Source organism: Silurus aristotelis (assembly GCF_946808225.1).
Source record: "Silurus aristotelis genome assembly, chromosome: 13".
In the NCBI taxonomy this organism is placed as follows: domain Eukaryota; kingdom Metazoa; phylum Chordata; class Actinopteri; order Siluriformes; family Siluridae; genus Silurus; species Silurus aristotelis.
Window position 1 is genome coordinate 16,596,178 of NC_139586.1, and position 26,556 is coordinate 16,622,733.

Consider the following 26,556-nt stretch of genomic DNA (forward strand, 5'->3'; position numbering starts at 1 on the left):
TCCAATGTCATATTATCAAATTATGCTATACAAAGACCATAAACTACATTACAATGGTGTGAATAATGCATTTGTAAAGAGGATAACACCAGTCCATCCATATTAGCTAGCAACATATTCAACACTATACATTAAGAGCCAGGGGTGGGTGATTTTGTTGAACTTTTTTTTCATTAAGCATTGCCATTCAGAAGCTACATTCCATATTTATGTCTCCCAGAAGACAAAGTAAAACCAAATTGGCACTAAGGTGTCATTCATCCTGTTTAGAATTATACATCCCCTTCCTCTGGCTCTTAATGTATCATGTTGCCTTCTTGAGTATCAATGAATGCTTGCACCTTTTGGCATAGTGAACAAGATCATATATACATCGTTTGAAATGGGTCAAAAATGAAAATTATGTAAAAAAATATATATATAATTTATAGTTCTTTCAGCAGTTTAATTACTCATGAACAACAAGGGACAAGTGAACAATCATAAAATATAAAAAATAGTCATTGATCATTCACATAATGACACAGTATCAAGTATCAACTTTTGAACTGGTTCATTTACATTATATATTTATTTTTATTCTGACATTCTGTAGATTCTGCCATATGTGTATAAACTTAATGCCTGCAACTGTATGTTTATAAAGTTTAAAACTTCTCTTCAATTTTTTGGATTTACACAAAACATGAAGAAAAAATGCAGTGTCAGGGCCAGAGAATACAGAAGGAGGGGGGCCTCATGTTTAACTAGGGGGCCTATCTCGTTCACATACTATTACTATTATTATAATTATTATACTTCAATAAACATAAAATATTAAACCTGTCACTCACTGTCAACCATAATTTATTATAACTCTAAAGTGCAAGACTCACAAAAACACACGCAAATTAACCACCAGCATATAACCAAATGTAGCTACTAAAGCAAAAGGGCATCTTACCTTTAGAAGAGCTGCAGACGACAAGAGGAGGAGGAATTACACTTTTGAAAAACCTGATGAATCATTTTCTTATATCCATTGTAAAAGATTTTTTAATAAAAACAGTGTTTTGGTAAATGTTTTAGACGGACTTTAGAATAACGATTTCACTGACCATTTAGCCTACTGATTTATGATACTGATGTAGTGGCAGCGTGTATGTAATTGGCTGACTATGTTAGCACTGCATTATGGGTTAGTAATTTATTTTATTTTATTTACTTATACTCTTCATTCTTTAACCAGTATTCATGGTATAATAAAATTAAGTTGTAAAACATTGTTTTAATTATTAAGTTTGTTATTATTTTAAGAAGTAAGGGGGCACAGTGACCTCCAGGGCCCGCTCATAGCGCCGACACTGAGAAAATGGCTTTTGAGTGAGTGAGATTTTTATTTATTTATTTATTTATTTATTTATTTATTTATTTATTTAATTTTTTTTTTTTTTTTTTTAATTATTTATTTATTTTTTAACAATTATTAGTTTGTCATTCTGTGCATTCCCACAAGACTCTATAATCATATATTTCTGATGTTTTATTTTGGATATACTCGAAAACCCAGCATAAGAAAGCCTTGCCCTGATTTGTAGCCTCATCTTAACTCATGTCAGCTGCTAGTGTTTCTTGCTTGTTATTAAATTAATTACTTTTTAGCAGACCCTTAAAGCCTGTGAATTTTTTTATTTTATTTTAGAGCACCAACTGGAAATATTGACTAGGGTGACACAATCAGGTGAGAGAACAAAAACAAAGCCAAGCTGACACACACACACACACACACACACACACACACACACACACACACACACACACACACACACACACACACACACATTAATACTGTGGACAAGTTCAGACAGATTCAGTGGTATTTACTTTTTCCACCCAATTCTGTTAATATGCATTGCACAAAAATGGAAAAACAAGCTTGTCAAAATCTTAACAAAACAGCAAGAACAAAACAAATAGATAAAATTACTTACTGTGGGCTTTTTTAATTAGATTCTTTAAATGTTTAAGCCTCGTGGGTAAAATCGCAAATAGCTTTTTACAAAAGACCAGTCAATGTTGTTCTATTCAATGTTGAATTATCATTATAATCATATTACTTATGCACACAAGTAGACTAAATAGTATATCATTTGACTTTTTTAGATTTTCCACACAAAAAAGTAAATAAGAAAATAGCCCTTAATTTGTTTCATTTCCTATGTATTGTCTGCCCAATTATTTGTTGTTAAGACTAATAAAAGCTTGATATTTTGCAATTTGATTCTTGCCAACCCATGGTTTTGGAATGTGATGTTGACTGGTAAAAATGTCCACATACTATTAAATGTACAGTGTATTTTATGTTTCGTGTATGTATTTTTAATTTACCCCAAGCCATTGATGAAAGTTTTCATATGGAGTTAGAGCCCTCAAGCACATCAAGATAAATCATTGCGCCTGACAGTTAATGTAAATTGGCTATACAGTGTAAGTTACAGGCCATTTCAGTTATGCAACAAGGTGCAAAAACCATATTTCATGCACATATTGCTTGTAACGTGTTTAGGAACACAATCATTTGTCATTTGTGCCTACAGCGTACATTGTCATTAGAACAATTTTGAGAGCTGCAATTAAATTTACAGGAAATTAGCAATTGTGTAGAATAATTTTAAATCAGGACTTGCAGTAGCTATTATTTATTCTTTAAACTCTTTTTGTACATTGAGCTTAACCACAGAGATGAATCAACCTAGAAAATTAATTACTATCCACACTGAAATTGCTGCAAAAATGCTTACTCTTGAGTTCAGCATTAACAAACTTTTAAATCATGTTTTAGTCCTCGAGGCTCTTAAACCAAGGCTGGATTTAAACATGTAACTTGTCCTGACCTGTATGTGCAATTGAAGTTCAGTTTCAACGGTTAGCGCTAGAACAGGTTTGCAAATGGCAAGCATGCACATTTAAAAAAAAGAATGTGCTTGCTTTGTTTTGTTCAAAGATTACTCGTTTCGGAGAGTGGGGTAATAGTGTGTTAGCAAACATTTCCTAAGTCATTGCACACCCACTTCTCAATGTCCTCCTCTAATATCCAAACAAACATTCTAAACGCACGTTTGACACTTTATACAGTTACTTCAACCTCCAAGAAAAACAATATATGAGAAAGCTCAAGTAAATAAGAGATGGCGTAGTGAGAGAGGGAACGTCAGCGAGATGTGCCAGGCAGCAAGTGTTTTCCTTGCTGTGGTTAGCTCATAGAAGTTTGCTGGTTCCCTGGGGATGGGCAGGTGCTAAGTGGGTTTGTTTAACAGAGCCCAGGTGGAGAACAGAGAGTGATTAAAATGCAGCAGTACTGAAGCAGGACAAAAAAAAATGTATGAGGAGTGTTTTTAGCTGTAAGCCAGATGAATAAACATTCAGGCCACTTTTCCACACATTGTGCCAAGGAAGTGATTGGGATATGGGGTTCCATGCTGATGTAAAGTGACTTAATGAAGTGTACTTATGTGTTTTTATATATATCTATATAGTCTATAGCATGTGCACAGATATATCACAGACTTCCTCAATTCTCTGCTCCTTTGTCCTACAACAAGCCTCTATAAATATTCCGCCCAGTCTTCCATGGCCCACAAGGCCCTGCTCTTTCCTGAGGGAGAGGAAGTTCAGCCTGAGGCAGAGACCCTGAGCTCTCTTCAGAGCTTTGAAGGGGGGATGGGAGTCATAAAGGGTGATGATGAAGGGTTTGGTTACGGTACAGATAGTGTGCTTGAAGTCTGCTCTCATGTTATCAGCTTAATGGAATCACTGCACTGTGCTTACTCCTACACAAAACTACAGAGGGTAAAGTAACATGAACGTGAAGCTTAAATGAATAGAATAGAAGGTCTAATACAGGGTTAATTTACACAGGGTCAAGGAGCATTTATATGTAAAAGAGAAATAAGAATTTGACTATATTATAATACTAAATTATATTATACTATATTGACTATAATGTATACAACCTCAACATAAAAAAGAATTGGGACACTGTAAAATGTCAATTGAAACAGAACATAAAATTCAAACATTTCATAGTTCATATTTAATTCACAATAGAAGATAGAAAACATACAGTGAGGAAAATAAGTATTTGAACACCCTGCTATTTTGCAAGTTCTCCCACTTAGAAATCATGGAGGGGTCTGAAATTGTCATCGTAGGTGCATGTCCACTGTGAGACAAAATCTAAAAAGAAAAATCCAGAAATCACAATGTATGATTTTTTAACTATTTATTTGTATGATACAGCTGCAAATAAGTATTTGAACACCTGTCTATCAGCTAGAATTCTGACCCTCAAAGACCTGTTAGTCTGCCTTTAAAATGTCCACCTCCACTACATTTATTATCCTAAATTTTGGGGAACAGCCTCCTTCCCTTAGTTAGAGCATTAAAAATGGGTCGAGGCTGGGTCTTTCAACATGACAATTACCCGAAGCACACAGCCAGGATAACCAAGGAGTGGCTCTGTAAGAAGCATATCAAGGTTCTGCCGTGGCCTAGCCAGTCTCCAGACCTGAACCCAATAGAGAAACTTTGGAGGGAGCTCAAACTCCGTGTTTCTCAGCGACAGTCCAGAAACCTGACTGATCTAGAGAAGATCTGTGTGGAGGAGTGGGCCAAAATCCCTCCTGCAGTGTGTGCAAACCTGGTGAAAAACTACAGGAAACGTTTGACCTCTGTAATTGCAAACAAAGGCTACTGTACCAAATATTAACATTGACTTTCTCAGGTGTTCAAATACTTATTTGCACCTGTATCATACAAATAAATAGTTAAAAAATTCATACATTGTGATTGCTGGATTTTTTTTTTAGATTATGTCTCTCACAGTGGACATGCACCTACGATGACAATTTCAGACCCCTCCATGATTTCTAAGTGGGAGAACTTGCAAAATAGCAGGGTGTTCAAATACTTATTTCCCTCTCTGTACAATGTTTAAACAGAGGAAATGTGCCATTTAAACAAAAAGCTGCAATATGTCCTAAAATTGTTGGGATAGTGGCATGTTTACCACTGTGTAGCATCCCCACTTCTTCTAACAGCAGTCCATACTATACATGGGATCTGAGGAGACCAGCTGCTGGAGTTTTAGGAGAGGAATATTGATCAATTTGTGTCTGATACAGGATTCTATCTGCTGTCCTGCGTCTTCTTTGTCATTTTTTGTTTCATGATGCACCAAAGGTTTTCAAATGCTGAAAGGTTTGGACAATAGGAAGGTCATTTCCACATCTTAATTTATTGTAATAGATGCAATATGTGGTTTAGCATCGTTTTGCTGAAAAAGTTAGGCATTCCTTGAAAAAGGAATGATGGAAGCATATGCTAAAACCAGTATATACCTTTCTGCATTGATGTAGCCTTTCCAGATGTGCAAGCTGCCCATTTCATAGGCACTAAACACCCCCATACCATCACAGATGCAAGCTTTTGAACCGATAGCAAGCCTGGTGATCCCTTTTCGTCTTAAGTCTGGAGGACACAGTTTCCATAGTCAAAAATGTTCAAAGTTTGTTGAAAAACTCTTTTGCCACAAAAGTGACAGATCGTTAACTTCCTGCAGCAGTCATATAATAAATGTAAAATACCAGCAGTTACATTTTCAATAAGAGAAAAACTGGGAAACTAAACTATTAATATTCTTGTTGTGCTTATGATTACTTTTTTGTTATTGAAAAAAATAATCAGACTGCATTTCATATTTAGATCATTTATTAATTATTGTTTACATGTCCAGCATGGATCATTAGAGACACTCAACAGATGTGATCAACAAACAACACAAATGTATAAAATCTTCAGTTTCTACATCAGAAAAACTAAATAAAAACAAAAAACCGGAATGTTATTAACAAAGTAAAAAAATTCCTACAATATTTACAATTTCAAAAACAACCAATTAAATTCAAATAAGTCAGGAAAATCATTTGATTGAACAGAAACCACAAAAATAGTATCATACATTTAATCATTATTATTAAACATGAATGTATGAATAATTTTTGTTTTTAAATAATTGCAGCACTATATAAGTTGCACATCATTGTCATGACATTGCTTTAGCAATATGAGTGACTTTTTATTTCTTTACCTGATTTGATTAACTATTCAGTCTGTGCATGGATTTTGCTTGGTTAAAAGGCATGACCCACTGTTCATGGAGTAAAGTGAGATGCTTTGTGATACAGTGATACAGAAACAAATGTTCTGTCAATGTTTAGATTTAAGGACTACAGTGAAATTATGCGCAATCCAAACACAAATGGCCTTATACTGACAAAAAAAAAATCCTGTCACATAATGTGACAGATTTCTTGCACTATGGCATTCTTTGTACATACTATTTAGCAGTTATAGTATGGGATTAAAAAAATGAGCGGGACAGATGAATAACAGAGATCTACTCTTGTTTCGTGCATAAATTAGATGAGATAGAGTGAGAATGATTACAGACATTAAATCATGTCTGTTGATGCATCTTGCACAAATACAATGCTGCTGCTACTGCTGCTAAAAAAAAAAAAAAAATGCACAACTGAAAAAAAACTATAATAAAAATCACTGAGCTGCAACTTCAGGAAATATTTGACTAAAACCCACAATGCCTTTAAGATTGCTATGCAAGAGCGAGCAATTGTGGGAGGACGCTTCCTGGATTTGGACTAAAGCCCAGACTTGCTTCCTGTTGGCCAGAAAAAGTACTATGCAGGACAATAATGCCCAGAGTATGAGGGTTTATTGTTATTTTAGTCGGAGTACAGGAGTAGACATGAGTTTGAGAATGAAGCATAAATACTAACATTCTCATTACACCGATTTGTGTGCAGCTTTTGTTTATTTAGTAGCCTTAATCTCCAGCATAATCACCCCTGTTTTTTTTCTCAAGCATGTCGATTATTAAGAATTCAGATTAAGCTCAGTGTACTCTTGCAACTAGCTCTGGATTCAGAAAAGGTCTGTCATTAAAGGTTGAGATCTAAAACAGACCGTTTTGTGAACCATTCACATGAGGTGTGTTTACTGGACAAGTTCAGTTTAAACGGCCTTGACAGAGCGTTTGGTTTTGATTGCCTAAGCAAACACAAAGATAAAGATTAATCAGCCAGGACACCAAAAAACAGCCAGAAGGTCTCTCGAAGCAAAGGCCACAAAGGTGCAGAGAAGCAAGTAAATGCCTGCTCATATGGAAACACGTCATGCTAGCATGAGCGTGAAGCCTTGGATTCTGGATCCCCTTTAGACCTGTTTGTGTATTCTTCATTGATCTGGGAAGGACGGTAGGGAGAGGAGAGAAAGGAAGAGGAGGGGAGGGGATAGGAGGAATGGCTTTTATCTCTGATTAACTCTGCTCTCTGAATGAAGGGGGAAGTTGGGGGAAGGGTGCTGCCTGGCAAAGGGGGCAGAATGGCCGCCATCTGTGATGGCATGCAAGTCATGACTGTCCTCCGTCTCCTCTAGTCTCTCCATAATATTTATGAAAGTGGTCTTAAGTCAACCTTGCCTGACAAGGTAATATTTATAGTACCACTCACTTTCCTTCTCTCATCTCCGCCATCCTCTGTGCCTTTGTGAACATGGAAACTTTCTCGCCTGGCACAGAGATGGGTTTTTTTTTTCTATTAAAAAAATGTGCAATCGCTGAATTGATATGTTGAGGTGACGCTAAGCAAATCACTTTCCTGTGAAACAACGACTTGCAAAATTAAGCCTGAATCTTGAGCAGCAGGAGCAAATCCACCTTGTAGCTGCTGAATGAATGGAGAACGCATGCCAGTAGCAGATCCTATTTCCCATTTAAAATATGTGGTTCAAAAATAACCAGTGGCAGAATGGATGCCACGAAGCGTGTGCCAGCCTGCTCCCATATGAGGAGATGTCCTCAAGAGGATATTCGCACAGCTCCGGCTCCTCTGCACGACCCTCAAAATGTGTATAAAGTAAACTTGTCTTTGGAGCGACACACTGTAAGCAACTTCCAATGAGAGATAAGGTTTCCACAGCTGAACCACTTCCCTTTGAACTTTCACACATCTCATTTTTGCTCTCTTTCTCTATTACTCTTGTTCTCTGTTGCTTACTCGTGCTCTCTGCATGCTTCCGCAGATCAGAGTAGGATTTCTTAGGTGCACAAGACCTCCTAAGGCCTTAGGAGGTTAGCAATGTTTTCGCCCACCTGCTGCTTTTTAAAATGAGAAGATTAACAGAGAAGATCTAACAGCCTCTAACAGGGCAGGGAAAGAGGCCTTTCATTGTGACTGCGGCTCGAGAAAACGCAAAATGCCTGTTATTTATTTTTCAGTTGGTCCTCTCAAGTGGTATATAGTATACTAGTGGTATGTTTTTATAAGCCATTTTGTGTATGCGTTTGATTATATTGTTTAAAACAAGCTTACACTTGGCTAATGGTTCCTACATCTAAAAAAAAAAAAAAAAAAGAAAAATCCACCTCCTTCACCATTCAGTACCTCAAATGTTCCCTCCCGTCCCCCTGCCGTGTGGTTTCACAGTACGCTAAAGGAAAAGCACCACTCCTCTGACAATAAAAGATTATGGCCAAACAGTTTCATAGGATCATAGAGAGAAAGCAACATGTTGAGGGAGATCAAGAGGCTCCTCCTATAGGGGTAAAACTACAGGAAGGCTTTTGGCTGGCAAGACCAAGGCACCGTTGTTAAAACAATAGTGAGTGCGTCGACTAAGGCAAAAAAAACGCATGGGATTTTCTTCATCGTTGGCAGGCATGCCTCAAGTAGAGCTCTTAAGAGCTGGTTGTGTTGAAAACAGATTGTTTTCTACAACAGGTCTTTCCCGTTTGGCTTTTCCAGTCAGTGAATAGACAACAGGTGAATCCTGAGTAAAGGTAGTAATTATTAAGATCTGCAGAGTTTGACTCCATTTCTTCCCTTTTTTTGTACTTCGAATGCTTCGTATTTTTCTCATCCAAAGCCATATGGCAGGTTCTCATAGCACAATGAAATATTACCTAGTAGAGAGATAAAAAGAAATGTGCACAAGTGAATGAAAAGACAAAGGGGAAAACATGATGAAAGGAAGGAAAACAATAACAACAAATGTGCAAACTCTCATATAAATAGACTACAGTCAATGCATTAGGACAGCACCATGGGATAACAGAATATAAGCTGTGTCTGTGTGTGTGTGTGTGTGTGTGTGTGTGTGTGTGTGTGTGTGTGTGTGTGTGTGTGTGTGTGTGTGTGTGTGTGTGTAATGTAAATATCTTATCAAGATAAAAAAAAATTTTACATGGATGAAAGGGAAGCGAGGTCAAGGGTTCAGAGGTCAGAGTTGAAACTAAAGAGTCCAAGTTAAACCCAGTCCTGCAGGGATCGCTTGCAGTGCAGAAAGTACTTGGGTGCCCCTTTCCTCTGCAATGTGTTGATGATGGCATAGATCAGTGCCAGGATGCACAGCACCAGGATCAGTGGCGCAGTCACCATGATGATGTTCATAGTGCGCTGTGTTTCATCTATCTTCAGCACCACATCCACGTCATTCGTTTCCTCTTCCTTTGTCTCCTTTGTGTCAACGTCATTGGTGTGATCTTGCTCCTTGTCTTTTCCCTTCTCTTTTTCCTTGTCTCCGCCTACGTCGGGGTTGAAGGGCGGTCTGTCAGGCCACTTGCGTCCCGGGTCCACGTCTGTGTCTCTGTCAGGATCCAGGTCCACGCTGCAGCCCATGAAGTCTCTCAAAATGGATTTGGGGTATCCAGGCTCACTCTTCATCCGGTGGTTATCGAATTTCCAGTACTTGCTGCCTTTGTAAAAGTATGTGTAAGCTGTAAGGGAAAACAGGATGTTAAACAAAGGCATAAAGAAAGGAAATGGCAGCTCATCACATCAAAAATTTATTATATAATTTGCCAAAAATGGAGGGGAATATTTGGTGATAACTGTTTTCACTTAATTGATTGTACACATCTAAGACTTCCTCTTGATTCTTATAATGGTGGAGGGACCACACAGGACAACGGCAGAGAATCTTTCTTGAAGTGATCTCATTCTTTCCCCCTCACTCTCAACTAAAGTTCCTGATGCCATTTCTCCCCCACCTCTTTCCCTTTTGAGGTTTCTGACATAATTCCCCCTCTCACCCCACTCACCTCCATCATCGCTGAGGAAAGCTCCCTTGGGAGATGTGGGTACTGACGTATCCCAAACACTGATTGGTTTAGGGTAGTCTCGGTCCACTGCACGTGATTGCTCATTAAAACGCCAGTATCTACAGGGAAGAAATTAGAAAATACACCAACTACTTACTGGGTGCATACAGCAAATATCCAAAAATGTATTGGTATTAGTCTTTGAAAGTTAACAGCATAAAGGACCTTCTGCTTACCTGTCTTCCTTAAAGAAGTAGGTGTAACCTGATGGTTCCCACCAGATGGCCGTCTCGATCTTGTCATAAGGAATATCCCGGCCATAATCGACTAGCTCCTGAGGGTAGCCTGGTTCCAGGATGGCCTCCCGGAAAATCCAGAACCGATCCCCTGTACAAAAGAAGAACAAATAGATGAGGTGAGGATGGAAATACATAAATAAGGACAGAATTTTCCTCTGGCTAACTGAAGCATTCCCATTAACTTGCAGAAATGTCCTTTTTGCATTACCATATTGGTTTTGCTGTTCAACCTGAGACAGAAAAAAATCCACAGTCCTGACAACACGGGGAAAGTTGGTTTAAATTTAGAATTCCTGATCAGAGTTGATACTATAATCAAGCTGTAGTGTTTATTATCATTTTACAGTATGGCAGACATGGTGGCACCATCCACATGGTCACACTTTGATTCCACTTTCTCATTTAAAAAACTGCAAACACTGCAGTCAGCATCTGGAGGAACCACTGGCTGATGCAACAGCCGCACCTCAAATATAACAGTTCTCGCCGTCCAAGTTTTTGGGTCCCCTGGTTACTTTTCCGATGGCATGTATCCAACCTTAAGAAGACCTTGCCAATGACATCACTTGGTCTACAGATGTTTTCCAAATTTCTCTTCAGAAAAAAATTCACATTTGCTCAAGTTCCTTCTCTCTATCCAACATTTCTTTTCCCTTCTTAGTTAATCACCGGATTTGATTAGAACTATATCCCAACCACAGCGATGGAAGAGACAAGCAGAGATAATTTTAAAAAGAGGCATAAATATTACAATACAGGAATTTGCTAATACGGTTTCTTGTGTACGAGTGGAAAACTGCAGGAAAAAGGGTTAAGGAAAAGCTCACGCCTGCCAAAGACATTTTTCAATTTAAACTTAATGAAATAATAATATAAGAGCACAATGGAAATGTAAGTTTTCACTGTTTGTACCAGTGCTTTGCTGCCCAGGCAACTGTTAAGGGCACTGAACGGTAAAAAGTAATAACTAATAACCAACTCATAAGGATTTTTAGTACCAGTCTATAAGTTACTCTGACTCGGCAATAATTATTCTGACTGTGTCCTGGCTAGGGATTTTTTTCTTTTATAAATAACTCGTCTTTTACTAACCATGCCTGTAAAATTCATCAAATTAAAATGAACAGTTACAAAAGGAAATCACACATTTGCTGCTTCCTGTTAAATGACAAAATGCATTAGAGTTGTCAGTAAATAGTCCTTCATAAAGTTTGGGAAAGTACTGTTTACCCGTTCAAATTTTCTAGCTTTTTATAACATGTATTAAATGCATTATACATCCAACATTGGCATCTTATAGAGTAAACATAAATCAGCAAGAAAAGTACCTTTGAAAAAGACAAATCTGCCATCATGTCTTTCATATGCTGCATCAATGTCTCCTGGAAGGCCCCTCCAGAAGTGGCCAATGGGCATTGGGTAGTTATCCAGTACTCGGTTTCTTCGGACCCTCCAGAACCACCGACCCTTGAGAAGCAGAGCAGTATACTTTTAGACAAAGAATATTTTCAGGGTTCCTTGGAGTTTACACATCTCTAGCAGATGTCCGTCCAATAAATATTCATATATAAACCCCACCATAATCTATAAACATGGTTACTTCTTTTGCTAAGCCTTTGAATAGAGTACAAAGTCATCTCTGATGAACAGGCATTATCAACTTTTAAAAAGGTATAATTGACCACAGCCGTGACAACTTTGTCATAACCTTTCCTGTGCCCTACTATGCCTTAAATGAATGGGGCAGTGTGATTCCTGCCCCAGTGGGCTTCTATTAGACAAGGTGACTAATTCAAAGGAGGTCATAAAAAAAACCCTAACAGAATTGTAAATTTAGTTGAGTTGTGAACAAGGACATTATAAAAATTAACATTTGTTGAGCAGCTGATTTTTGCTGGTGCTCCTATAGACAAGCTGCTACTGATAAAAAACATTGCTGCATTTCCAAAGCTAATACATGGTCAGTTTGCAAACTGTGTATCCCAAATGAATACCACCTGGAATTTCCTTGCAAAAAAACAAACATTTGGTCTGAACAAGAAAATCTGGAAAAACAGCAGCTCAAGGTTTCAACACAACAATCTAAAGATAACACACTACACACTCATGAGCCACAGCAACAAGCAAGCTTCTTCTTCTTGAGTTCCTAACCCAGACCTTGGATCATGCCACACATGCCCCAAATGAAAGTTTGGTCCAAGCTTTCTGATAACAGGCTCTAAATTTAACCCATCCACTCCAGCACAGTCCTTTCACAAGCCCAGAGTAACACATCTTTTCTTGGACACAAACAGCTAAATCACATTTCACCCATGAAATCAGGACTCATAACTCCTTTCTAAATCTTGCAGAAAGTAAAGATCATTGTTTTATGAAGTATAGCATTAAACAACCTATCCTCCTTGCACTACATATATCTTACTAGCTCATACTGTGCTTTTCAAAAGTAACTCAGCTGACCAAAGTCATCTAAATAAATAACTATAAATTATAACAAAGTAATAAAAGTCATAGCCAACTGGAAAAAAATAGACAAAATAAAAATCAGCTGGGATATTGTGTATTATGTTAGTTTTGGGTTTGGCTTGCCACATGCTGGATAACAGCTTTCATTTGAGTTATTGGCATTATAAAATGTAAATTATTTTTGTATAAAAAAAAAAAAGCAGCTTAGGTCACAGGAAATCTTCCAAATCTTTCTAGGAGGATTTTCCTCGCATTTCTTTACACAACGCAAAACTGGGAAGAGATAGTGGAGTACTATGACTGAAACTTATACATCACATTACTGTCAAGAGCAAACACCATGATTACCTGACTGACCAAAATTAATATTTAATTTTAGAACTGGTGAATTATATTGAGTTGAGTGTAAGAGCGTATTTGTGTAAGAATTACTTCAGAATTGTAGCATTACTTAATTTATGACTGAAGAAGGCATGATCTCAGGAAAATGGCAAAAAGGAACTAAATAATATATATAACTAAATAAAGAACAAGTGAAGCTCATATGTTTTAATTCTTCATTTAAATTATAAAGAAATTGTATGAGGGAGAAAACCCTGACAAAACAAGAAAGCAGCTTCTTTCATAAAGGGGAAAGTCAGATGTTGGATTGATTTGGCCCAAAAACATCTAAAACTGCAGATAAATGCTCAGCTATAGCTCTAGAACAGCTTATCTTCTCTGAGCTGAGCCATTCAGAACAAGGCCACAACTTGCCCCAGTATCATGTGGATCTTCTGATGAACTCCAGAGCCCAATGATATAGATGATTTTATGGCCCATAACTGAACCCAGGACTGGGGTTTTATAGGCTACAAGCCCTCTGGAGGCTTATTGAGATCAGGCCTGAAGCCTGTGCCTCATGTGCAGGTGGAAGAGATGGAACTTAGCAAAGAACTTGGAGTGCAACAGAACTAGCAAGGTTCCACTAGGAGCACAGGGCCTTATTTTTCATCTGTTTACCTGCCTGTTTAACTAGCTAACAACATACTGTATGCTTGTCAAAGCCCATTACACAATAGATTACATCATCAGACATTTTTAAATGCACACACACACACTCAGGCACACTCGCAATAATCATACTTATAAGATTTGTGTTACATATTTCGGTCACTCCAACTTACTTTGAAAACAAACATCTCTCCACGGAGCACAGTGACTGTATCAAAGTTGCCCTCACAGATGTTGGGGCCATACTGATCTGGGCGGTCAGTGGTTCGTGGTCGGTCTGGACGTCGTGGTGGGGCTCCTGGTGGGTTCTTAGGTTGGTTGGGACGGCGAGGGGTAACAGTCGGCAGAGCCTTAGTTGGAGAGTTGCCAGGAGGTCCTACAGGAAAATGATAGGACTATATATACTGCATATATTTATATATATATATATATATATATATATATATATATATATATATATATATATATATATATATATATATATATATATATAGGCAATAAATCTGATATAATAACTTATTGCTAGAACAGATAGGTGACTAGAAGTGTTCAGGCACCCAGTGATAAATGTACAATCTAATTTAGGCAGTGCATTCTTATTAGAATCAGCCCTAGAGTTGAGGTAACACAGTAGGTTTGAGGCATGCTGTGAAAACAACTCTTCTACTTGCTTAAAATGTCTATGACCCATTTAACGTCAATTCATCAGAAAACATCTGAGTATCTTACACTCAGCATCAACACTACAAAGATAAAACAAAAAAGCCTACTATCACCAGAACAACATGAAGAGAAAATTATTTTAAAAAAACGAAACAAACGGTGGTGCCTGTGTTTAAAACTGTGTTTTACTGTCATGGCTTTGAACTTCTTTCTCAATGCTTCTTCAAAGGTTCTTTTAGATGGTAAATGGTACTTCCTGACAAGTTCACAGGTACCTGAACAAAATACTAAAGGTTTCAATCCTGGATTTACACTAAGATGTCTAGTTTCAAGCATTCCTTCTTCCCTTTCCACCTTATCCAGCGTATGGGGTGCTTGTTAAGTAGCTCACATGCTGAGCGAGATATGGGTGAGAATGGAAGGTACTTTAAATAACGATAGTTCCACCATTCTAAGAGATATTACTTACAAAGCTTCCGCCATTTCTGGAAACTCACTTGGTTCTAAAACACCTTTTCCAAGCTATAGAAGGTTGAAAAAATGCCATCCAGAGCATAGCTTTAAAAAAAGTGTGAGGTAAGTCAAAAGAATGTTCAGGGTAGCTGGGTTAAAAACCCCTGCCTTAGACAACTACATTTAAGCTTTTTTATTAATGTATATAACAAAAGTATTGCATTGCATAGATTACCATAGATCTGCTGGATGCCTCGGAGATCATCATCTGGGAGCTGGAAGTTCTCGGTGTCCATCCACTGATAGAAAGGAGCCATAATAGCTAAAGGATTATTGGAGTGCTCCAGCCCTAGAGCATGACCCAACTCGTGCACTGCTACCAGAAATAGATCATTTCCTACAAGAAAGTAGCAAATGCAGAGAAATAAATACAGATTTCCAATAATGTTAATGAAACTAATTCAATCTCTGCTGTGCTATAAAAATTATTTATTGCTGGATTAACCACAAAGCAATCACCCTGTATGGATGCAGTACCATGTCCTTAGGTAAAATATTCTTTACTTAGGATACTTAGAGAAGATGTCTGGTAAAGTTTGCTCCTCCTGTTTTAAAAGTTGCATAAATAAAATAAAACATAACCAAGAGCTCGGGGCCAGAAGAGCAAGATTTCTGCCCAGGTTAAGGTTGAGCTGTTGCCTTTTATTTACAGACTGGTTTTAAAAAAAGGGAGGCACTAAAATGCCCTTTGTTTGAGCCCTCAGTTGTCTTTGTGACCTCGGGTCAACCGGCACGTTGCCTAAGTCAAGTGAATTAGGAAGAGTAATGGATTGGAACGGCGCATCCTGAGCTCTTATTCAGGCATGTCAACACGTGTGTGTGTGTGTGTGTGTGTGTGTGTGTGTGTGTGTGTGTGTGTGTGTGTGTATAGGCTGCAAATGGGTTTTATGCAAGACATACAATAGATGTATACAGATTTTTACCATCTGTGTTGTAATACACAGATGGTGAAGATTGTAATTATTTATACAGAAATCTGTAATGGCAATGCACACTTTGACTGCCTTGAATCATATTCCATCTCCATTTTGAAGCTGTCAAGTTGATTTGTGCATGCATCTAATTCGGAGCAAATGGATCTCTGTGATTCCTCAGTTGTGACATCAGAAAAAAAAAATCTGTGAGTGATTACTTCCTCTATGTTCATTAGTGTGATCTGAGTGTTAAGCATCTTTATAGGACTTATGAGGTCACTGAAGAGCTGCTTGTTCAGGAATTTTCTGGGACACCCTAATATTAGAGCTAATGGCTTTCAACAGATAGGAGGAGCGCTAAATGGATGTTCTAATGGCCTCGAGCTGCTAAATCAATGATTTCTTTGACAGGCTAAGCCTCGGGTGGGCACGGATGTATGTCCACCATTTGCCAATGAAAGCTGTTTTTTGTCGAAGGAATTGGAATGATGAGGCACGGTCAAGACAATACAGCACACTGCTGGGACAGTGACTGAGATGACTGGCCACAAAGGAAACCCTGTCTCTAAGAAACCCTGTCTCATGGCTCTAAGACCAATGAAAACTGAATGCTTTAATCACAGTTTTAAATACACACCCCTTTTAAAGCAGCATCCAAGTTTTAACACGCTGTGGTGCTTTCCCATGAATGGTAATTATGCTGAGCCAATTCAAATTCTCGCTGATAAGATCTCACTTGCTGGTAGCACGATGACAAATATAATTGCCAAAAGTTTAGCTCTATTCTCTACTTCTAAACACCCTGGGTACGACAAGCATTCAGTAAAGCCCTAGTTGAAGTGCATTCATGGCAAAAGAGTTTCTCTGTCTGCCTTTAGTTTTTGCCATGTGACTCCAAACAAAGAAGGAAAAGGGAGGAAAAGACAGAGTTGTTTTTGTGATGTAAGCACATTGATCACGTCACACACAAAACATTTGGAGGAAAATCAAATCTTAACTATTTAACAAGATGGAGGAACCAAATCATCCTTGAAATAAATATTTCTGTAGAAAACATTTTCAGTGAACACCACAGACACATAAGATATTTTGCCATACCTCTCAACACTAATCTGTTACAGAATAACAATTTTTTCTGCATGGATTTATAGAAATCTGGTCATTTGTGTTCTGGGCTGCAAAAAAATAACTGGCTAATGAGTACACAATCATTTGGTGCCAGGAGTAAACAAGAGAGAAAACTCAGAAATCTTTCTCGTGATCACAGCATGTGGGAGCTGGCAAGGGGAACTACGGTGATGTCACTCTGCAATTTTCACATTTTATAGACACCATAGTAAGGAGTAAAATTAACCCAGGCTGGAAAGTAAAAGAAAATAAACTAATTCACATGGGTTGAATAATAGAGGGGAAATGTGTGTGTGTGTGTGTGTGTGTGTGTGTGTGTGTGTGTGTGTGTGTGTGTGTGTGTGTGTGTATCAGAAGTCACTATACAGATGGTAATTGAGGGGATTTTGAAAGGTCACTGGCATATTGTAAACATACAATAAAACATACAATGCTATGGATGCTTTTGAGGTAATGGGGACTCTTGAGGATGCCATAATTATCTTGCACTCACTCACCTTGCAAATTCTCATTTCCAATTGTCCATGGCTCGTCCGAGTCAAAGTGCGTGTCACCTCCCATCCCTGGACCAGGGAAGTAGGCATGTGCCAAGAAGCCACCCACACCATCAAATGGGGAGCTGTCACCGTGGAAACCAGAAGCGAAGAAGATCATGATGTCAGGTTCCTTTCGCCGACCATATTTGACCTCCAAATAGGGAATTTCTTCAAACGTCAGAGGTGTTACCGTCCCCCAGACTTTGAAGGCCATACGAATGGCTTCGTATGAGTTGTACTCCCCAATCTTAGGAGTATAGTTCTGAATACTGTAAGAGAAACACGATGCAAATGTGAAAATTTTAAAACCCAAGCCTGAGATTTTATAAGCTAGACAATGTTTCTCTTGATATATACCTAAAGGTCAAGTGGGTTTTGTCCCACTTGTGGCCAGTGAGAGCATAGCGTTTCCTACGAACGTTAGTCTTGATTTGACCCCCAAACTTATCCGGAACCCCACAGCGAGGTCTCTTCATGGCTCTGAAAGAGGAAGAATGGAAACAGTTATACAAACATTTGCAAGCCTTTTTATTGGGCTCAACATTGATACAATAAAGTATCCTTAAAGAGACAAACCAAAGGATAATTTTTAGTAGAAATAATCCTTATTTCAAAAAATTAAGCAGACATTCAAAGAGTCTGGACTCAGAAGGGACATCAACTGATCTTTTGACATCTTAATGATGTCTGTTCTGTTGAAGTTGTTACCTTGACTTACTATTATATACTATTTCATGGTTTGTCCATCATTCCTGCTTACCCAATTCTAATTTTAAAGTCCCTGTGTACTAAATACTTTACAAATATATAAGCTTTGTTGAAGTGATAAATTATGGAAAGCAATGCTGATAAGAGGCCTTAGCCAAACCAATAGCAAATTTTAAGTAATACATGCCATAATATTCTTACTGTTCAGTTTCTTTGTCCATCTTTCCTGTGACCTCCAGGCCATAGAATCTCTGCATGTCACCAATGGCATTGGAGAGGATTTGAGCCGAACGCATAGTGGACATCTGCCTACTTGCCTGAGGGAGGTATCCATACATCCGGAGCCAGGACTAGCAAAAGTCAAACAGAGAGAAATTTAACACCACAATGATCATCCAGATTAAGTGTCACAGACTTTTATAGCTTAGACAGCAGTAGTCGATTGTGCGTGAGAGGACTGTATTACAGAGTCAAAGTGTGCCACACCTGTTATGCTGCGATATTTAATACAGCTCCAGATTGGATGATAAAGTGGCAGAAGTGGCTACAGATGGTGGAAGAGGAACCACCAGTTGGGTGGGTCATATTACAAGTCTCAAGATTACCACGTTTAAGGTGTTCCCAAAATTTTACATAAAAAGACATTAAAAACTGGCATGTACATTTAGTGATCAATAGGGGCTGTCCATCTGAACAATCTATACTCACCAATCAAGCTAACATAGTATACCTAATACAACTAAAGAAAAATCCCTTAATGGGTGGGTTATATTAGTGTACTGAGATTGGATAGGTCATATGGTGCATAGTCGAATGTAGCCAGAGCATATGTGGGTGTTTTGGGCTCCCAATGGCAAAAGAGCCTTGTGATCTTAAAAATAGGAAATTATGGTGGAATTAAAGATTTGATTTGGCTCTGTAGTGCAATGTAGGTGGCTTGACCTAATTAGACAATTAGTAAAATTACATAATTAAACTCCCACATCATTTTTCCTGCCCTGTGGTTATAGTAATTAGGCCTTCCGGCTCAGCCCTGCCCCCATGCAGCAGTGTCTGGACACATCAGAAAAACCAACACTGTACAAACAACTGACAACTACTTATAGAGTTTATTTTACACATCTCTGGTTTTCATTACCCCACCTAAGTAGCCATCTTCATGATAGCATTATATATACTCAGCAAATTATATATCATGCTAAGTTTTAAACCACAAAGGCTTAGTGAAAAATATACAAAAGTTATTTCCATGTCCACTGAGTCACTGGACAATTCTTTCAAAACAGGCTCTGTTTCAAAGACTCGTTTTTACTGTAAAATAAAAAATAAAAAATAAATAAAAATTACTATCTGAGTAGAAACAGTGATGGACTCGGAATAAATTGGCCACCAAAATGCAGTGTCTAAACCAAAGCAGAGGGGCCACCAAAGCATCAACAAAGGTGCATTGCTTCAAACTCCATTTTCTTATGTCCTGTGTCCCACCTCTGTGCAGGCTGGCCTTAATTATCCTAAGGTTAATAGAGATGTCCCTCTGGACTTAGGAGGTTTGGGGGGTCACTGCCTTTATAATGACCCCTCTTTTCCTGAACTGGGAACAGGGCTTCTGCATGGTTATCTAGCCTGAACTTGCCTTCCTTAACCATGGCTGCAGAAGAGACAGGCCTTTGTACCCCCTCTCTGTGTTGTAGACAGCTGAATAGATGGCCCTGTTTCTGGGCACAGCTAGCAGGGAAACCCCCCATAGCTACCATCTAGAGTGTGTAGTTGTCCTGCCCTCTCCCCCTTCACCACACAGAGCAGGACAGTCTGGCTTACTGCCTGTTTAACTACATTTGTGTTGTTTCCATCCAGATGGTTTTGACTAATAAAATTTGTATTGTTCTTAATTGCCATCTAACTGTTTTACTTACAGTTTATCAGATTTACTGTACAAAATCCACACTCAATTTGAAGAAACTTTGCTTGTTCTGTCATTAAACTCATAAATCAGGTCAACTTAATTAAGCCAGTTGCAGTGACATTTTAGAACTCTTTTCACATTATTACTTGTCACGTGGTATTAAATGATCCCAGTAAAGTGTTTGTCAATTGATCAAGTCTATCTGCAAACATTTCTAGGTTTTGCTGACATCAATCAACAAAATCTTTGATCATCTTCAATCATGTATTGGAAACCAGTTAGCACATTACATTTCATGTTCTAGGAACACACTTTCTAATTGGAGACAACATGAGATTTTACAATGAACAATTTTACTTGTAACAGCAAAATTGGGTCAAGTATCATACAGTGTAAAGCTAGCTTCAACAATACAATACTGCCACTACTTTGGGTATAAAGTTTTAAGCTTAACAAAATCATATGATTAAATAGATTGAATAGATAATTTATCCCCTGACACCAAGCTAGCTAATGTGTTAACTACTTACATATGTATGTTAACTTTGCCAAATAAATGAAAAAGTCTAAATTGAGGGCTGTAGAAGATTAAAAATTTTACTTAGATTAGATGTCCATGTTTTGTTTATGCTAAATAAAGTATTAGATAGGTGGATTGTTATGCGTCACTTATAAATGTAAAAATATTTTAAACTCTCAACTTTTATTCGCTAACCTATTAAACCTTTAAAATTTTTACTTAAAATGTTGATCCTGTTAATGACATAATGAACTGCCAATGTCTTGATTCACCAAAAAAAGAACAATACAAATTGGATAAATAAAAGTAGTTTTTTTTGTTTTCTGCCTAATGTTATTTAGTCAGTTTATAATGAAACAAAATCTTTTTTTCCAGTTTCATTAAGAAAATGTCAACCCTATGTATGAACATTATCCTTACAAAAATAGCACTAAAGTGTACCTACCTTGCAATGTAATATTTACCTTTTATAAATGGAATATCTTTTTTAGCTTTAAAGTGTATCCTTCAGTTACAGGTATATAGTTTATATAGTTTACCTTGAAATGATTTATTGTACACAAATGTGCTGTAATTATCTTTACAGTGTGGTTAAAAAGATTCTGCAAAGCTAAGTGTACATTTCTAGGTAGTTTCCCTGAAAAGTGCAGCACACATCTCTGTCTGACTCTCCCAAAAATTATTTCTGATAAGTATTTATTGTAGGGTGGTGTGGTGGAATAAAGGCAGAACTCGAGCCCTAAGCAGTAGATATATAAAGGCAAGCTTTCAAAAAGAGAAAGCATTTTAGTGGTATCACAGGATCCTCCACCATGCATACAAAGCAAGTGCCAGCTGAGAGGCAGAAAGCTGGTTACTCCTTCAAAAGGACCTTAAGAGTCACTTGCATTACTGGTCCTTCAAAAGCAGGGTGCTGTAAAACGACTTTAATTTGGTGTGTGTGTGTGTGTGTGTGTGTGTGTGTGTGTGTGTGTGTGTGTGTGTGTGTGTCCAGCACAATGTCAGCCAAAACTCTTAACGACTGGAAAGCGCTTTTATTCTTGAGGCTTGGGCGCAAGCCATCTTTCTGGTCATTAAGTGAGAGGGGGAGGGAGTGGGAGCAATCAAGATCAAGTGAAAAAGCAAGTGGAAGATGGAAAAACAGTGCAAAAGAGAAAGAGAGAGAGAGGGAGAGAGAAAAAATCATCAAAAAATTTGTTATTGCCGTGCCAAATTTCATACAGAGCCAAGGGCCAACAATGATTGACAGAGAGAGCTGGGAATGTTAGAATGTTAGACAGGCCCCTGATCCCACATGTCCTTATGCTTTTTAACAAATGTAATGTAGATGTTCTTTGATTTAAATATAACAGGGACTTTTTCTATGTGCTTAATTGACCATGTGGGTGATCAAGATTTACTGATGTTTTGGTCCAATCACATGACGCATGTTATGCTCTGGAGGTGTGTGATACAGACTGACATTATGCAGATCATGCACATGATAATAGGACATAGTCTTAAGACATGTAATCATAATGCATGTGACTTCGCATCAGAAGCCATTTGTCCGTCTTGTGTCACCCAGTAGTCGAGAGTTTTCCCTTTTAAATCTGGTTTCACTCAAGGATTCTCTCTGATGTTCTCTCAGAGTGTTTTGTATTACAACGGTCACCTCAATAGGGATTAAGCAAAGCTACACTTCCTTTGTGACACTGTTCAATAAAATGTATTAGATCTTTGTATCAGATATAGCCTGGATTTTAGAGTTTGGATATCTGGATCAAAAGCCTAATCCTTGGTTCTTTGTTCATGGTGGTAGAAGTGGCATATTTTAAAGGGGCTCAAGAAAAATGTTTTGATTCAAAATAAAAAAGCTATTTGATACATAAAAAAATTACATTTGTATACTTATAGCTTTAAAAGTAATTCATTTTGAAATGATTTTGATGTCAATCAGGATGAGGAAACATTCACACTGAAGAATATAAAATTGGCCTTCAATAGAAATGGAACAGAAATAGACCACAAACACATCAAATGTGGAGACAAGTGTCCTGGATTGAACAAGGCAAGGAAAGGGTTAACTATCCAAAATGGACAGAAACTGGCCTTCAGGAATTGATACAGTCAGCTCCCTGTGTACTACAGGCCTCATAAACCCTCCCCACCCGCCTACACCTCGCTCTGCTCCCTCTTTCTTTTTGCATCTCTCAGATACAGTCGGCCAAAGACAAAACGTGTCATTGTTGCGCCTCAGCTGCCTGGGAGCCCTGCAGCCCAAATCATCCCTCTCTGTTTCTGTTTGTGGATTTGGAAAACAGCTGTTGCATTCACTAATCACCATGCAACAAAAATGAACTGGCCTGAAGCAGACTCCCAGCCTCCACTGCCCTGACCTTTCCCTTTCTAACACTAAAGCAGGCCAAGGAATTGACCTCATTCCTTGTAGCATTAACACAAATGTTGCTTAAAAAGAAGTTATGTAGTGGAAAGTCAAAGAAAGTAGTCATAGAAGTCGATAGTTAATGCTGTAAAGCATATTGTGTGTTAATTCTCATTATAAAGAACTCTTTAACTAATTAAGAGATGTAGACAGAATAGCTGAAACACAAGGCCTAAGCCCTGTTAAGATATGACCTTTAGGGTTTAGGTGAAAAAATTACAGTAAACACAGAGCCCAAGACGTCTGTATTGCTTCAGCAGCATGGATTATAAATCCAGCATGCTTTCTGAGCCATTTTTTTCTTCCCCCCCCCCCCCCCCCCCCAGAGTTTTTGGTTTGTCTGATCCACAGCTTTGTGCAAGCCAGACAAGGTGAGACGACTTGTCCTTCTGGGGTTGTCATCACGTCTTAAAAGCTTGACCTGTGTGGCATTGTCAGGAGACTTAATCGGGACACTGTTTGTTTAGTAAGCTGAGCTGAATGGACATTATGGCTGCTTAAGTAAACAGGCACATCTTTAAGACTCCTCTAGTTTGTGTGACACACAAAGCTCAGGCTGGATCAGTCTCACTACTGCTTACACAATCCAGCATTGAATTAACACTGTGGCCTGCATGGGCGTGTCTGATTCAGTATGAAAAAAGTCTACTCTTTCCCAGTGTAAGTTAATCAGCTTCACATGTTGATTCTGTCTTGATTGAACCCAGGAGGATTTTCATGTTCAAGCTAAGAATCACAAAGGCTGAACTAGGGATGGGAAACAACTGATTCTCCAATTCTGTGTCAGGATATTCTTTTAAACACAAATCAAATATTTTTTCCATCAAAGATTGGCAGTTTTACCCAAAATATCGGATGATTAGATAAATGGTAAAAGCAAAGTTCTAAAAACTTCTAACAAAAAGAAACAAAACGGATAATAAATCAAGTGCCAATAAACTTGTAAGTGTGACTAACAATTGATATGGAAAGTAAAAAATTTAACATTTTATTTATCAATAATATAATAGCATAATACCCTAGTCTTAGTAAGCAATGGTGTTTTTGACTGATGGACATAATGATATTAAGCATAAAAATAGCATAATGTAAGCTGTAATAAGTAAAAATGTTTCCCCATTTGCTAAGAGTCCAATGCCGCTTCTTAGTGCATTACTCATTTATAAATGCAGACAGCTAGCTAAGTGTATGTCTAGTGTGATTCTGGAAGGAATCAGACAGACAGCTCATAGTGAGGTACCCACACACCTAAAAATAATTAACCATATTCGCTTCCTGCCAATAATCTTATTGCACACTGGACCAACATGTTTGCAGGAAATCCATACATGGCATCTGCAGGGGAAATTACACACGTCCAGTAAGAGGATGACACAAGCTACTATTTAAGTCGGCCTTCATCACTGTCGGTTTTAGTCAAATTCAAGCTCACCTACATACTGTATAGGAAACGGACGTCATCTAAAAGATGTCTTTGTGTTTTCCGGTACAATCTATTTCCAAAGATACTCATTGAGCGCTTGTGTATTTTCTGACCTAATAGATTTCCACAGCAATGTTTGCACACTTGTGGGAGTTTGGGGCGACTGGGTTGTGTATTCCTGTCAGTTCTACTGCCTGTGTGCCAGGCCACTAATGACAGGGAGCGAACCACACTAGACCTCTTATGCACAGGGTGGTAGACCATGAACAAACCCACACTTCACACACCACCAGCAGGACACATACATGCAGTTTTCTTTCTTTATGAACTCAAACATCATGCTCATTCAGAAGTGTCCTTCCCAAGCCATGGTTCTGTCATAGAGAAGACAGAAAAAGAACAAATTGATGCAGAAGTGTGACTAAACAGTATACAGACACACACTTACACATAATACACACAAACTTGTTTGCTAAATCCTGAAACGGTGCCTAAAAAGGAGTATGGTGAACAGAATAAGAACGACAAGGTGCAGCTTGGGGTAAAGTCCAAACATTATCTCCTTCACACATGGGCAGGCAAACACAAAATTTAGTGCACACCTTCATGCCTTCTGGTATTTTTATTTACCGTATTGTGCAAACATGTACACGTTTTTACTGCACTACACTATCTGAAATTAAGGACTTTTGTATGCTATATGCTATGGTACACTATTATAGTTTATGGTTTAAGAAATATTTGATGTTTTTCATTTGAAATTGAAGGTGAATTAAAGGTACACCACAAGTCTTTTTCCTGGTCGAAGACATCCTAAAAAGGGAAAAGTGCCCCCATGATGTAACAAGGTGTGTACAGTTTTATACACTCCATAAACTGGTCTAACTGGAACCTGAGCAAGTACACAGATTCATTTTGATAGAAACAGCTGATTAGGCATTGGGTCCTTTTACTTTTACCTAGATGAGTAAACATAAAAAAAAATAAATAAAATAAAAATAAAAACATAACATAAAAGAAAAAAAGGCAAGTGTTACCTCTGAATTGAAGTCATCGCCATATGTGTGTGTCCCACTCAGACAAAGCACCAGGAATAAAGCAACCAGTGTCCATCTCCAGAGCATCCCATGCCACGATGATGTCATGTTCACAATTCTGAGTCAATTTGCTCCTTTATCTTGCAGGATGCCAGATCCTCAAAATAATCTCGAGTGTCCTTGTTTAAAAACAACTTGCAAAATACCTTCAAGTCTACAAAGACTGCATTGCCTCGAAGCTATGAAGTGTGTGGTCTTTACTTCTCCTCTTTTGTCCTCTCAGGACCAATTGCTCAAAAACGTTTCTCCTGCGCGAGCTGTCACTCTATCGGTTTAAATGACAAGAGGCAATAGGTGTAGTCGAGCTGCAAAGGGGTTGGGCCCAACAACTCTTAAGAGCTCCGCTTCTCTGGCACAAGTTGCGTGGGGATCGTATCATATCCCGCGGGTGTGTCCACGCCGCTTTGTATTCCTTTTTTTTTTTTCACGTGCACGCACAAGCCGGACTTACAGTCACATCCAAGCCGTAAATCAGAGGTGCGCGCGGTGAACAGAATCCCCGATCCCGTCTTCTTGTAAGCAAAGAAAGAAACACCCTCATATAAATAGGCGCACACACACATGTAAAACACCCCTGACTTGAAAACATAAATTGCTTGACGTCAGTTCCGTCAGTGCAACAAGAAGAGTAGCTACTGAGAGTAGGACTGCGTGCGCGCACTGGTTTCAGCCGTCTGTGTCTCACGTGCGATCAGGGCTGTCATTAAAAAATATATATTTTCAGGATTTTTTGTTTTGTTTTAATGCAGAAGGATCGGCTCGCGCATCCGGCGTTCTCACCCACGTGCGTGTGTGTGTTTGTGTGAGTGTGA

At 38.3% G+C, this 26,556-nt stretch overlaps 1 protein-coding gene across 1 annotated transcript; it reads right to left on the reverse strand.

Moving 5' to 3' along the window:
- Positions 1–5,730: 5,730 nt before the first annotated feature.
- Positions 5,731–26,556, reverse strand: mmp15b (matrix metallopeptidase 15b). Its single transcript, XM_083559624.1, has 10 exons — positions 25,685–26,556; positions 18,578–18,726; positions 18,026–18,148; positions 17,630–17,937; positions 15,266–15,427; positions 14,088–14,290; positions 11,784–11,922; positions 10,393–10,543; positions 10,157–10,275; positions 5,731–9,832 (listed from the first exon to the last, which is right to left on the reverse strand). Exons 1-10 carry the CDS (start codon positions 25,790–25,792, stop codon positions 9,363–9,365), a joined length of 1,932 nt encoding a protein of 643 aa, XP_083415750.1. The 5' UTR covers positions 25,793–26,556; the 3' UTR covers positions 5,731–9,362.

What these genes read in the sequence shown, in the direction of transcription:
- mmp15b (XM_083559624.1), bottom strand. Translation starts at nt 25,792, where the DNA reads ATGACATCATCGTGGCATGGGATGCTCTGGAGATGGACACTGGTTGCT. An exon ending in GCGATGACTTCAATTCAGAG is followed by an intron (nt 18,727 to 25,684) that starts GTAACACTTGCC and finishes GACTTTTGCTAG; the next exon opens with TCCTGGCTCCGGATGTATGG. An exon ending in CAGATTTGTCTTTTTCAAAG is followed by an intron (nt 10,544 to 11,783) that starts GTACTTTTCTTG and finishes TCTTTTGTACAG; the next exon opens with GGGATCGGTTCTGGATTTTC.